The 13,643-nt window shown below is 38.3% G+C and overlaps 1 protein-coding gene across 1 annotated transcript in view; it reads left to right on the top strand.

The window, feature by feature from the left end:
- The window catches only part of PDGFC (platelet derived growth factor C), a 225,243-nt gene that overhangs the window by 151,853 nt on the left and 59,747 nt on the right, over positions 1 to 13,643 (top strand). Inside the window, exon 3 of the mRNA XM_006023150.2 lies at positions 5,929 to 6,109. Coding sequence (XP_006023212.1) covers positions 5,929 to 6,109 — 181 coding nt within the window. The remainder of the gene's footprint in view (positions 1 to 5,928; positions 6,110 to 13,643) is intronic.

Raw genomic sequence — 13,643 nt, 5'->3', positions numbered from 1 at the left:
GAATGGAGGAAAAAAAGGCCAAGGGCCCAACAAGGGACATAAGGCCTAGAACAGCCTGATATGAGACTGCGGCCAAGTGCCCCTGAAATGACTAAGTGGTAACCCCTGCAAGACATGGGCACAGCTGTAGGGAAGGCTGGAGGCCATGAATAGCCCTTGAGGCAATTAGTGCCCTGGAAGGCACAGATGGTCCACGGGGGGGTAGAATTAGCACCTGAGGGCAGAGCAAAGGCAGATGGGGGGGTTGTAAGGAGCCTGAAGGCTTGAGGAAGAAAAAAGCTTGCTCTGGGACCCTGGGGAAGCTTCCCTTTTCTCTAAAAAATAAAGTATTAACAGCAAAGTTTGGCAGATAAGACCAAAAAGGAGAGGGTATCTGGAGAGCCAGGGAGTGTCGTGGCTGCACCTGGGACGCAGTACTGCTACAGTTAGTCTATGGGTGCATCAGCACGAGTTGCTAACTGCACAGTAGCCTAACAATACTGCACAGTAGTGCATCACAGCACAGACAGTGCTAATATATTACTGCACTGTAGCTTTGCTAAAAAGGCATTCGCCAGTGCTACTGTACAGTAACTCCAGTTAATGTGCATTTATTTAGTACTTGATTATACAAGTACTAAATAAATGTGCAGTAAACACTGAGCATTAATGAACTTTTAGATGCACCCACCCAGTGTGGAGTAAATGTACTTTGCCTTCTCTATAGTAGTAACAGGGATACCTACTCTAATCATGTTTTCTGTGTTTAAAATAGCCTTATATAATAACTAGAAGAAAAATAAAATAAATTTCAAAATTTTATGATGGAAGGAAAATTTAAATATTTTGTTTGGAAAATGAAAATAACATCACATATTCACCTTTTTCTTGAACATTAACATTAATCCCAAAGCCTTCAGAAACCCTAAAAGCCCACCTGACAGAGAACTCAGCAGTTCTACAAGCCAAAGACTGCCAAGTTGGAACACAGCTGGGAGCATAAAGAAGCCACAGCTCAAGAATAGACTGTCTGGAGTGCTGCTCCTGGGGTGCTCTTCAGCCTCAAAGTAGTGGGCAAACTGATTCTAAGGGAGCCTATTTGGTGGGCTGTCCCAGGACCATGGAAACTTTGATAGCTGGGGTTCTTGGGGCATTCTGGCTTCTCATCAGCCTTAAAAAGAAACTGCTGAGGAGCAAAGAGCCTGGGAGCTTGAGATGCTCATGAGCTCTGAGAGACTGACACTCCTCCCATTCGTTGGCCCATAAGAGGAGAAGAGCAGATATAACATGAGGTTCCATTGGGAGGTTGTTCCAATTCCCAATTTCTTCTTAAGAAAACTATTCTAACTTCTAATCAATAACTAAAATAAGGGGGTAAAATTACACTTCTCTGTAGCCCAGCAATTTTATAAAGGAGATGACAATTTTTACACACATACAAGCACAAAAAGATCGAACTTTGTTGATATGGTGAACTGTATTACACGTGGGCTTCTGCTTCATACATTCATTGATTTATTTGTGAAATTCCTAGAGGCAGAGGGAAGCCACACAAAGGTCTTGAAACTCCAGGCCAAGGTAAACAGCATGTCATAATATATTTAGCAAATGACAGTATAAACCATAGAAAAATATGGTGGTCGGGGGGAGATGCATTTCCTGGCTGGGAAGTCCTTGAAGTTTAGAGAGAGTCATTTCCATTGCTTCCTTGACCTCTACATATAAATTGCCCTTTGCACAGATTATCTGTTAATTCAGTCTACTGTGCTAGGCACACATATCATAAAGAAGTAGAATATGCATGCCACCCCAGAGATAGAGGTAAGAAATACAGTCTGATTTTGATTAAAATGAAAGGGAATATTCCTCCTGACGAGACCACCCTCTATCTCCAAATTTCACTGAGTAACATGTGAACAGTACATAATGGAACAAGGAACTCCCTTTCAATTTTTTCCCCCCTTCTGCTATTGAAAAAGCTAACCTTGGAACTGCGTTGCCTTCTATACAATGATTCTAATATTAGCTCTATTCTGAATCATTGTATTGAAAGCATTGCCATTCCAAGGTTAACTTTTTCAATAGCAAAAGAAAAAGATGAAAGGGATTTCCTTGTGAAGCAAGCAATTATTTTATGCATAGTCATCTATGTAACTCCATTGCAAAGTGTGAAATGTTTTGATTGCTAGCGAAAATGTTGCTTTGGATACCTGTGGTTTGCTCTACTGCAGCTCAGTCTTGTTACATGGTGGCTCAGAACTGTACTCTGTCCTGGGGCAGTGCAAGCTCGTAAACAATGAAGTATCTTTGCCATCTTATTTGTTTCATTATCTTTCACAGCAAGTTCAGACTCCAGTCAACACGTGCAATGTTAGGAATTTTGAGACGCACATCTGATCCATTTGGCAAGCTCTCCCAGTATGTTCACTCAAGATAACTGACAAGGATAAAGTTAATTGACAGAACTTCAGTGAGTCTGAGAAACATGCTGTTTTTTTGCTGATGTAGACAGACTTTCTAAAGATTCTCTCCTTTTATGGCTTAATAACTATTCTGTGCAATAAACTCTGCCTACAATTGAATTCATGAGTAAGAAACAGATCTTCACAATTCTGAGATTCCCATATGAGCCCAGAAATTTTGTCTACAACAGCAGACTTGTTTGTTGAACATAAAAGAACATAAATCCTTTATAGGTCCCAAGAGAGATGTTAAAGAAAGGGAGTAATCATTATAAACCACTTAGTGCTGTATGTACTGTATCATGTTGCCGTGAGAAAGTTATGTTTGATTGGCTCATAAAACAGGTTTAGTAAATCCTTTAAATAGTGATTTGGGCAATTGTGCTTACTGCAATACTATACCAGTGAGTGCATTATAAGGATTACAATGTCTCCAGAATGGTCACCTGGGGACAAGTGGATTTCTGATAATCCGAATGATAGTGTTTTGGTTTTGGTTTTTGTTTTGTTTTCACTTCTGTGTCAGATGTCACATCTCACTTTCCTACTTCTGTGGCACGTTATACATCTGGTTTATGTATCATCTTATCTTTGTTTGGTCTGGTTATTTTATTTTATATACCAACTGCTTTCAAGTCTTTCAAAGCTAAACTTGATTAACATGTCATTAGTAATGCATAGACAAAATCAGAAGTGCATTAGTTGCAAGAGAGTCTTGTTTGCAAATAGTGTGTAGAAAGGTCAAAAAGGAAATATCTAAATACAAAAGAGAGCCCTGGCCAAACTGTTTTATCTGAGTCTATTCTGTATATGCTGAAGCCTGGCTCTTTTATGCTAGACAGAACATTCAGTTATTCCCTCATCTTGCTGAGTTATTAGTGCACATTTTAAAGACTTCTAGGATTTAAACTCTGTGGAATTTGAATTTTTCTTTTACCCCCAGGTCAGCAGGAGTCCGGAAGGTACAGTGGAAAGCAGTGTATAAATTACAGAGGAGCAGTGGTGACTGTAGCATACCTAACATCCAAAGCTATGCAGTTTGAAGTCAGTAAATATAATACCTACCATAGGTTTTTACTCACCACTCAAGAAACAGAAGAACGAACAAAGATAGCTTTTGAATTTTTTGTGTTTTGTTGTTTAGTCTTTTAGTTAAGGCCATAAACAAGAAGACCTGCTTAGAGAACTTCATATATACTGACTATAAAAGAATAAACCAAACTGTGGTCTCAAATCTCTGATGCTAGAATATCATCATATACAAATATTCTTTAATGTATACTATTATATGCACACATATAGAGGTGATGTTAAGAGGAAAACATTGATATATACATTAAAGGGTCAAATTATGCTAATATATCAGAGTGATTTAGAAAATAATGTAAAACATTCTGGTAATAAAACAATTGGTAGTATTTAATAAGTTTAACAAAGATTTAAAACTGAAATACATGGCAGTAATAGATTTTGAACACATTTTAATGAGCTTGTTCACTGCATTCATTTTTTAATTAAGTAGTAAAAATAGTGGTCCTTTAAATGGAGATAATAAATGCATGAACCTTGCTTGCACAAACATGCAACACAAGAATTTATTGCCTCCTGTCTAGGTAAGGACCTGGGAATCATTATAAAAATTAGCCTTATTGGGGGAGTGGGAGGGGGGACTTCAGTGGAAAATTCTTATGAAGTAATAATTTTCACATGAAACATTGCTAGGCTTATTTGGCAAAGTTGTGGGTAGCACTGTTTCTTTCCTACAAAAGAATTCAACAACATTTTACCATTTTTTAATCCTAACTCCCCTAAGAAATATATAGTGTGCGTGTCTTTCTTCATAAGAAACTATGAGAAATGCTTGAAAACTTCATGAAGAGTAGGAAACTTTGCCAGGCAAATGCCATCATCTTCTAAGAATCTAAGTTCTCATTTAAAAATAAAAGTCTATCCCTAATAGTTGCCAATATATCTAGCAAATGCAAGCCAGGCAGAAACTGATGCAGTGCTGGCTTCCTAAGCCCACTGACAGTTCTGGTTCCTCAGCTGTTGTTTAGAGCTTTATAAGTTGCAAGGGAGGGAAAAGTGACCAGAACTCATCTGTACTGCCTAGTTCCTAGGCTTGGAACTGTTTGTCAGTCCAGTCTCCAACTGCAAAAGGAGGAGGTACAAATATGATCTAGGTGTCACAAAGGTTACACTTTTGTACCTTTTCTCATTGGCTGCACCTTTTGAGGTCTGGGTGCTATACCAAATCAGTTCTCAGCTGTTTACCCAGCCTACTTATTTGATGGGTCAAAGAGAAGGCAGTCTTCTCTAAGGGCTACTCTTCAGGACTATTTCTTGCGTCAGCTGATGGATGGAGTGGGTAGGAAAGATAAAACATTGAGAGCAGATAACTCACCTCTACTGTGAGCCACCATAGGCAAAAGGTTGGGAGATATATATTAGGGCTGTGCAAACCTTTGTCCCTGATTCAATTTGGTGGAGATATGGCCCGATTTGGTAGCCTAAACTGCAAATCTGAATCAAATCAGAGGGTCCTTTAATCTCTCCGAATCAATTTGGAGAAATTCAGAGATTTGGACATAGACATAGCTTTACATGTATTTTCTACATACCTCTAGGTAGCAGGCGGCTCATGAATGCTGAGATGCTGGGGCATGTGGAACATCCCACAGAAGCTCAGTGAGCTCAGCATACTCAGCAGCAGACCTGGAAGTGGACCACAAGTACTTCTGGTCCACCTCTGGGTCTGCCGGGGAGTGTTCAGGGAGGGGCGCCCCCCAGCTCAGCAGCTGGTACCTCCTACGCCTGGGATAAAATATAAAATATAAATTATATATATTTATATAAATATACATTAAATATTTATAAATATATATTTAGGCCCCTATCCAGCAAAGTTCCTTGTGTAACTACAAACATACCTACATTTAACCATCTGATTAAGAGCTTTGCTGGACTGTTGTCTTAATGCCACTTCAGCCTTTCCAAGGTTTCTTTCCTGCAACACTAGAGGAGGGTGAGTTGTAAGTTGAAAACAAAGCCATTGAGCTTTTGCTGGTCGGTTGCAAAATGTTACTGCTAATTTTACACATACCAATTGCTTGCCCACCCTTAAAAATAATTTGAAACTGCATATTCTTCAAAACTGCATAGTCTTTGTTATGATTATTTTATTCCTCCCCATTCTATATTATACTTGCTTTTCCTAAGAGGAACAAATAAAACCTACTCTGAGTTTTGTTCAAAATGCTAACTCCACTTTTATTTTCTTAACCTCAATGAATGATTTTATGATGTGTTTAAGCCAGTAGCAACTTGGAAGAAGAACCTAGGACTAAAATTACTGGTTTCAGTAACATGCCTTTAGCATGAAAAATACATTTCTTGTTTTTAAAATGCAGTGAGAGTATACTGATAAAAAACATGAAGCTTATATGGAAAATTAATCAGTCAACAATTGATTTTCTTTTCCTTTCAGGTATGACTTTGTAGAAGTTGAAGAACCTAGTGATGGTACTATTTTAGGGCGCTGGTGTGGTTCCAGTACTGTACCAAGCAAACAAATCTCCAAAGGAAACCAGATCAGGATAAGATTTGTATCTGATGAATATTTCCCTTCTGAACCTGGATTCTGCATTCATTACAATCTTCTTGTGCCAGTAAGTAACATTATTTCGGGACCAGAACATTTCAGGAAAACAAAATCTTAAGACTAATATGTCTCAGGAGAGTAATTTGATAGTTTAGGGTGAGTTACTGATTGTTTATGTTTTATTATCATTATTACTATTTTGAAGTCTGAGTGTCTTCCAATGCCATAAATTTTGTTCCTGTATTATAATTAACTAAATGTTCTTGTGGTTAGTATGGATGGCTTTGGGTTGGGAAGTTGTGGGCTTAGTCATTTATGTGGAAACTTCAGTAAAACATTTGCATTCCTAATGCAGTACTGTAAAAAGGGCATTTTTGAGCTTTAGGAAGAAATTGGCCAACATAAAGAATCAGCTGCTTGTCTTTGGAAATCTAGCATTTCAAAGATAATTGGGAAATTGTACCAAGAAACTGGACTTCTCCCAGGGGAAGAATTGAAGTAATTAAAGTATTAATGTGTAACTTCCAATTAAAAGGAGACAGCCAATCTTCCGTGTACTCTAAATGATTGTAAATAACTGAAATACAGAAAAGTTATTATTTCATTGCACACTGTCTTGTAGAAATGCACTTCTGAGTGTTGGTTGGCACTAGTAATTCCCAAGATACTCAACACTTCTCAAAAACCAGGCCCTCTCTTTGAAAACTCTGTCACTAACATATGCCAATTTTCACTTACAGTATATTGTTACTGCTTTTATTAAACAACATGCAACTCTTCCAGTGGCCAGAATAATGCTTATGTAAATTTCCAAGGAGGGGATAATATCGTAAAGAATAGATGAATACCAGGAATGATTTCATTCTGAACACATTACCCCTATTTAAAAACCAGAGGGTTGTATTTTTAAGTTGTTCATGGCTGATTCTGTGTTCATAATCTTGTGGCCCAATTGGTTCTGTTGGCTGAAACTATTTGAAAATTTGTTTATGAAAAAAAATCATGATAGGTTGTAACTCTTTTCACTTCAGTTATACACCGGAAATGCGTCTTTTACTTTACTTTTCTTCATAGTTTCATAGTTTGTAGGGTTGGAAGGGACCTGAGCAGATCATCAAGTCTGACCCCCTGCCATGGCAGGAAAGAGTACTGGGGTCAAATGACCCCAGCAAGGTGTTCATCTAGCCTCCTCTTAAAGACCCCCCAGGGTAGGAGCCAGCACCACTTCTCTTGGAAGTTGGTTCCAGATCCTAGCTTCCCTGACTGTGAAGTAGCACCTCCTGATATCTAGCCTAAATGATATTCACTTTACTTTTCTCATAATGTGCATGCATTTGGGGAGCTAGAGAGGAGGTAATAGAGATTACTAACAGCCTCTACTATAAAAATAATGATCTCATATGTGAGTGCTTGAAATACTCAAGTAGAAAGCTCTAAACCCAGATTTTCATGGATACTCGGATGTAGAGTTCCTGCACACGAACCTGCTCCCATGGATTTTAGTGGATGTTAGATGCCTATCTGTCTTTGCAGTTCAGGGTCTAAATGATTAAAATTATTAGTAATAATAGTAGTTGCCACCTTTACATGTTATGCTGTGATGTGGCATCTTTTAGTAATACTGCATTATATATTTGCAGTGAACCCTGTTACCAAACAAAATTAAGCCATTTTCAAATGAACCACTAATTGAACTGATTTTGTATACATGGACAAGCTGCACAGTCCCATGTAGAGTTAAGGGAATAATTGTAGACCTGAGAGCAAAATTTTACCTAGTATGTTCAGTTTTATAAAATGGTAATAGAAAATCCCCCAACAGGTGTTTTTCAATGGGTAGCTGCCAAATTCTTCATTGCCATCCTGACACATCTAACAGGTGGGAAGTGATATCATATTTGATCAGTGTGTAATCTAAATTCCATCTGAAATTGTGGAATGGTTTAAAAAATCCCTGAATACCAAAATATCTTTTTCCTTATATTTATACAATGCCACACAATATGGACTCTGTAACAACAGAGCTGTTTAAACATATTTAGAGAACTGTCTATGAAACTTGAAGAATTTTATGTTATCTTCCCAGCAAGTATGAAGAGTATCTTTTTGATAGACAAGAACCGTGAAAACATGAGGATTTTTTATTCCTGGCCCTAATAACTTCCTCCTCCAATCACTCATCAAAAAGCCTGGAATTTAAAAGGTGTCTGCCATTGATGGAAGTAAGTTCATTAAAGTTTTGAAGAGCAAGTACTAAATAAGTGAATTTAGAACAGTAATATTACAGGAGTGGTAAAGTTACTATTAAAATATCTAGTTTATGCTGACCAGTTGTTATGAGAATCTTTATTCCACCTATCACTGTTATGGATTTGTTATATGGCATTACATGTTGAATATTTCTTTTTTAACACTTTAAAGTTCCCATTTCAAGGTATGCTTGATCACTAGTAAGTCGGGGTCTATTTAAATCACAGAAAAAATGACAGTTATTATGGGTCATTGGCAGGGGGAAAAGGGACAAGGGGGTAACTGCCATCTTGTCTGCTGGCTACCATTCATGTGGCCCTGCCCATCAGCATGGATTGGTTGAGAGGCCTCAGTGGTGGGTGGAGGAACAAGGTGGCAGCCACCATCTTGTTTGCTGCCCGTCATGCTGCCCTTCCAGCCAGTGCCTTCCCCTCCACCTGGGCTGGCTGCGAGGCTGGGCCACATTGGGCAGTGAGGACTGCTGGCACCCACTGAGGAGCCAGCATTTTGTTTTTATTAATTTTTTTAAAGTTCATTTTGCGGACAATCCTTGATATTGTGGTTTCCACAGAATCTCAAACTCAGTAGACCCTTACTAATTTAGGACAACCTTCCATTGTGTCATTTGTCTTTGTAGAAACTCTGTTACTGTGTTTGACTCTTGCTCATCCTGGGCTTTAGACAGGTGTAATTTTGGAGAGAGAGTTGCACATTTCAAGGGAGAATAAAGAAAGCTATACTGGAAGGTCAAGTTAAAATTAAGGCTGTTTTTTTAAACATACTAGCAGTTTTGGAATGCTAGAATAAGTTCCTGAATGATGAGACATTTGAAAATTTTAAGACAGGCTTGTTTGGTTTATAACAGGTATATCACCCCCAAGCACAAATATGAAGTTGTGTATGTATATGTATATGTATGTATATGTGCACATAAAATGTATATTTGTGTGTATATATATCCATGTACACACACATACATACGCTTCTGCATTTGTACAGATGTATATATCTGTACAGGGTGATAACTCTGTGATAAAATTGACAAGCCTATAATAATTTGTAGGCATGATGTGATATAAACATTTATCATGTTAGATAGCAATCCTATCCTCTCTTGCACAGGTATCATTCAGGAATAATTCTATTCATGTTACTGGAATGACAACAATTTGAGCTCATAATAAGTTCCTCTGTGAGCAGGTCTACATGAGATGCTCCATCACCATAGCAATGAGCTACAGCGATGTAGCTCATTTTCATGGGGACGTAGCATCAGCAGGCACTAACCGTGACACTGCTGCTACTACACAGTAGCTCATTGTTACTGCACAGTAGGATTAAAAATGACCCATGTGGTGCTGGGACTGCACAGTCATTTAGTACATGCTTTAATGTGCAACTCTACTTTAGCAAGTACTAAATGACTGCAGTACCAACTGTGTAGTCAGGGTCATGTGCAGATGCACCCACTATGTACAGTAAAATGGGAATACTTTTTCAATATAACTATTTGTATGTATGTGTATGCAATTTTATTGTTGAAATAGGATGTGCTTTTTTCTCTGTAAATTCTATTTTGTAACATGCTCTAAAATTATTCTTTCACATTTCTGTTTGCAGCCCTTATAGTTGTCAACTACATGGATTGTATCTTATATTAAACATAAGAGCTGAGCTTCAGAATTGAACCTATTTTATCTAAGCAATAGATACTAAAAACTCTTGCACAAAATTAAATGTCACTAATTTTCTTACGTTAAAATTGTAATCATAATTCCTACAATGGTTCATAAAAGATATAAACCCAAAGTCTAAAAATGAAAGATGTTTGCTATTGAAGAAGCAGAAAGTGTAAATAAATGTAGAGTAAAGTCATAAAAACAGATGCTGAGTTGGTCCACTTTTATGACTTGGTCCTAAACAGTTAATTCTTTTTCATTCTGCAGGGGGATAAAAGCCTGGTAGATTAGCAGTGAGAGATTGTTTGCGGAGAAATGAAGCAAAACTGAAATAAAACAGTTCAAGCTTGTTTCTGTTATTGAAGGCCACACACAGTGAAGGGCAAGGGACATATATTTCAGGTCTTTTGGTTAGAGAGAGAAAGAGAGAGATGGTTTTGTTTAATTCTGCTGTAAATGATAAGGTTTTTTTTCTGCTTTGCCTACTAAATTGCAGACCAACTTTTCATGTAATGATTAAGTATATCAAGAACAGTGGTTGGTCTAATTACTTTATTTTTTTGATTTAAGACAAAAGACATTCCAGCTGTTCCTTTGATGTCATTAGCTGTAACATAATTTTATATAAAGCTGTTACTATATACAAATTGTACATACTGTAAATGCCAAAAAATCTTTGACCAGATCTAATAAATTTTCTTCAAAGACCTCTTGCATGTAATATAGAATTCAGTCTTCTGTCATTCTTCAGTTTTAGACAGCCTACTAGCTATATATCCCATATTCTGGCCAAATTTTACTTTTCTTGTCTGCTCCATACTTGTAAATGATTGGTTTTGCAATCGTAATATTAAATGGAAGTATTAGGAAATGTTTTCCTTACTAAAGAAATCAAATTTGCATAGATTTAAACTTCCTAAACTTTTTTAATATGTCTATCATTTTGAGTCATTCTTTCATGTTGTGTCCAATTATTTTGAGTCTTTCCACAATGAAGAGTGCATTATACAGTAAAGTCTGCCTAATCAAGGTTTTGCAGTTCAGTTTTTTTGGTGTGTAAAAACAGGACAAAATATTGCCAAAGCAATTATTTTCAGTAAGCTCCTAGAATTACATTGTGAAAGGCTATCCATACTCCCTTCAAATAAAGCTCTAATTTACATAGTAACCATATGCAATTGAAAGAAACCTTATAAATTATTACAATTTGTGTCTGGGTAACATTCTTTCTTGTGGCTTGTTTAGTGTAAATTATGTCAGTTACAAGTTTGGCATGGAGAGTTCCATGTAATAAAGTGTATTGTTACTTGGGGGAGCCGGTGAATGGGATACTTGATGCCTGAGGTGCCATTAAGGAATGCATGACTGATTGCCAAAGTAGTTATTAATTATGCAGGGCACTGAGAACAAAGCAGCTCCAGTTAAAGTTGAAGTTTGGGGTGACTATACCCTCCCCCCTTTCTTGGTAGCATGTTATTTGTTACTGAAGATCATGCCAAGGTTTCTTTGCAAGAAACACACTTAACCCCCTTGTATACAAGTTGAGATGGAAAAGGAAATCCAAGAAACTTCCAAAAGATTGCCTTGGTTTTAAAAATAATGCGTCAGGTGCTTTGAGCTATGGATAAGATACCTGTGTGCGGCAACTTGCATTTCAGTCTGCAAGTGAATTCTCTTGAAGAGTACTTGGTATTGGCTGAAGAGCAGTATCTTAAGGGTAGGCAGCCATAGTTGAGATTTATATGTATTACACTCCCTCCAGCTCAGCCAAGCTAAGGCATACCAAGGACTTCTTATGCATGATTTTAGCGTACATTAAATGTTTGGATTCGATGTGTGTGTTTGTCTTTAAATATATATCTATATATATAGATAGATAGATTATCTATCTATCTATCTATCTATCTATATTTTTTTTATTTTTATTTTTTTTTAACAAAGAAAGTTAAATTAAAATGAAAGGACTGAGGGTCAAAGAAAATATTGCTGAAACCAGAAAGAAGGAAGCACTGATCCTGTGACAAGAAGGTGATGGGAAATGCCTTGTTTCTCTTCACTGTTTAACTGAAGTCAATGGTACAACATATGCATCTCAAGTTGTAGGTTTAGGAGCTAAGAGAACAGCAACTTCAGCTCCTCACCAAAACTTACTAAATACATTGCAAAACAAGGTTTTAATGTTCCAAATGGGTGAAAGAAGAGCTTTGTTTGATAGGGTGGGTAGAAGCATAAGGAAAAGGAAAAGTAAAGTAAGCAGTTTGAAGATTTTCCCAGCTTGGGTTGTATCCACCAGCTTAGCCCAGCAGTGCTGTTTTGCCCTGCTAAAATTCATGCTGAACAGAAAGAGGAATCTGAAAGCTCTTCACACAGAGAGATGGAACCTTAACCAAAATCTGTCTCCTTTGTTGACTCTGCTAAAGTCAAGAGGTTCCAGGGATTATGCTAGGAAATTTTAGCTCAAATAAGTTGAAGCATTTCAAAAGATGTTAGTTACAAAATCAGTTATGAAAACTTAGGGAACAGAAGCTCCCCCAGGCCCTAATGTACACCCAGAGATCTAGAGCGATAGGATCAGAAACACACCTAGTTTTCTCAGAAAAACTTTTAATAAATCCGGACTAGTTTTGACTGCCCTTGTTTCATTTTGAGCTGGTTTCAATGCCCTTTGTTTCGCTTTGATTTTGCTGTTTTGAGCTCAAAACAGGTCGAAGCAGCGCCAAAACGAAACAGCCAGTGAAAATTTGCACAGCCCTACTGCACAGTCCCAGAGGCATATGGGTTGTTTCTGACCCTGTGTCGCTGTAGCGATGACCTACTGTGCAGTAGCATATTGTTATGGTGATGTAGTGCCAGCATCACGGTTAGTGCCCACTGACACTGTTGCTGTAGCAACAAGCTACCTTGCCGTAGCTCATCACTACGGTGACATAGTGTCTTGTGTGGACATGCCCTTATTGACATGCCAGACACCTTATTGTCTGACTAGGGTGTGCAGTGGATCATATCCAATATAATGACATATAATAGAATTTCTAAGTTATGCATTTTGGGGGGATTTTTGTTTGGCCTGTTTTAAGGGCTTAGGAAAATGCACAATAGAAAAAAATATAAAGAACTGATGTCCAAAGTAATTCTGCTTGTGAAACAAAACACTTGCAATTTAGTGTGCGGGCCGGGAGCGAACCGAGCCCTTTTCCGCACACCGGGCCACACAGCCCAGCGTGCCCGGGCTGTGTGGCCAGCAGCCCGGGCACGCCGGGTCGGAGAGGGAAGGCCATCGAGCTGGAATTAGGCACAAACGCGTAGCGGTAGTTTTAAAGATTGTTTACTTACACCGAGATGGCAGTGGTGTAGGCTGGAAAACTTGCTTGAGTTGCGGTTACAGACAGAAAAGAAAACAAAACTCGAACCTGCGGGGCACGAGGGTACGTCGCAAAGGGTTCCGGCGACGGGAAGATATAAAATACGAGGGTATGTCGCAATGGGTTTCGGCGATGGGAAGATAAACCTGCAGGAGTTGAACCCGGGTAGAAGAGCCCTGAGATCAGTCAAGGATTCACACGAAGTTTGCTAGGCTCCATGGGTCCTTCTGCTCCACACGAAGTTTGCTAGGCTCCGTGGGTCTGGTTCTTTTGCGCGCGGGAAGGGATACGTCTGGACTGCGCTCGGCGA

The sequence above is a fragment of the Alligator sinensis genome, unplaced genomic scaffold (genome assembly GCF_000455745.1).
Source record: "Alligator sinensis unplaced genomic scaffold, ASM45574v1 scaffold1223_1, whole genome shotgun sequence".
Classification (NCBI taxonomy): Eukaryota; Metazoa; Chordata; order Crocodylia; family Alligatoridae; genus Alligator; species Alligator sinensis.
Note: the sequence above shows the minus strand (reverse complement) of the source record. Positions and strands in the feature narration are given on the sequence as shown.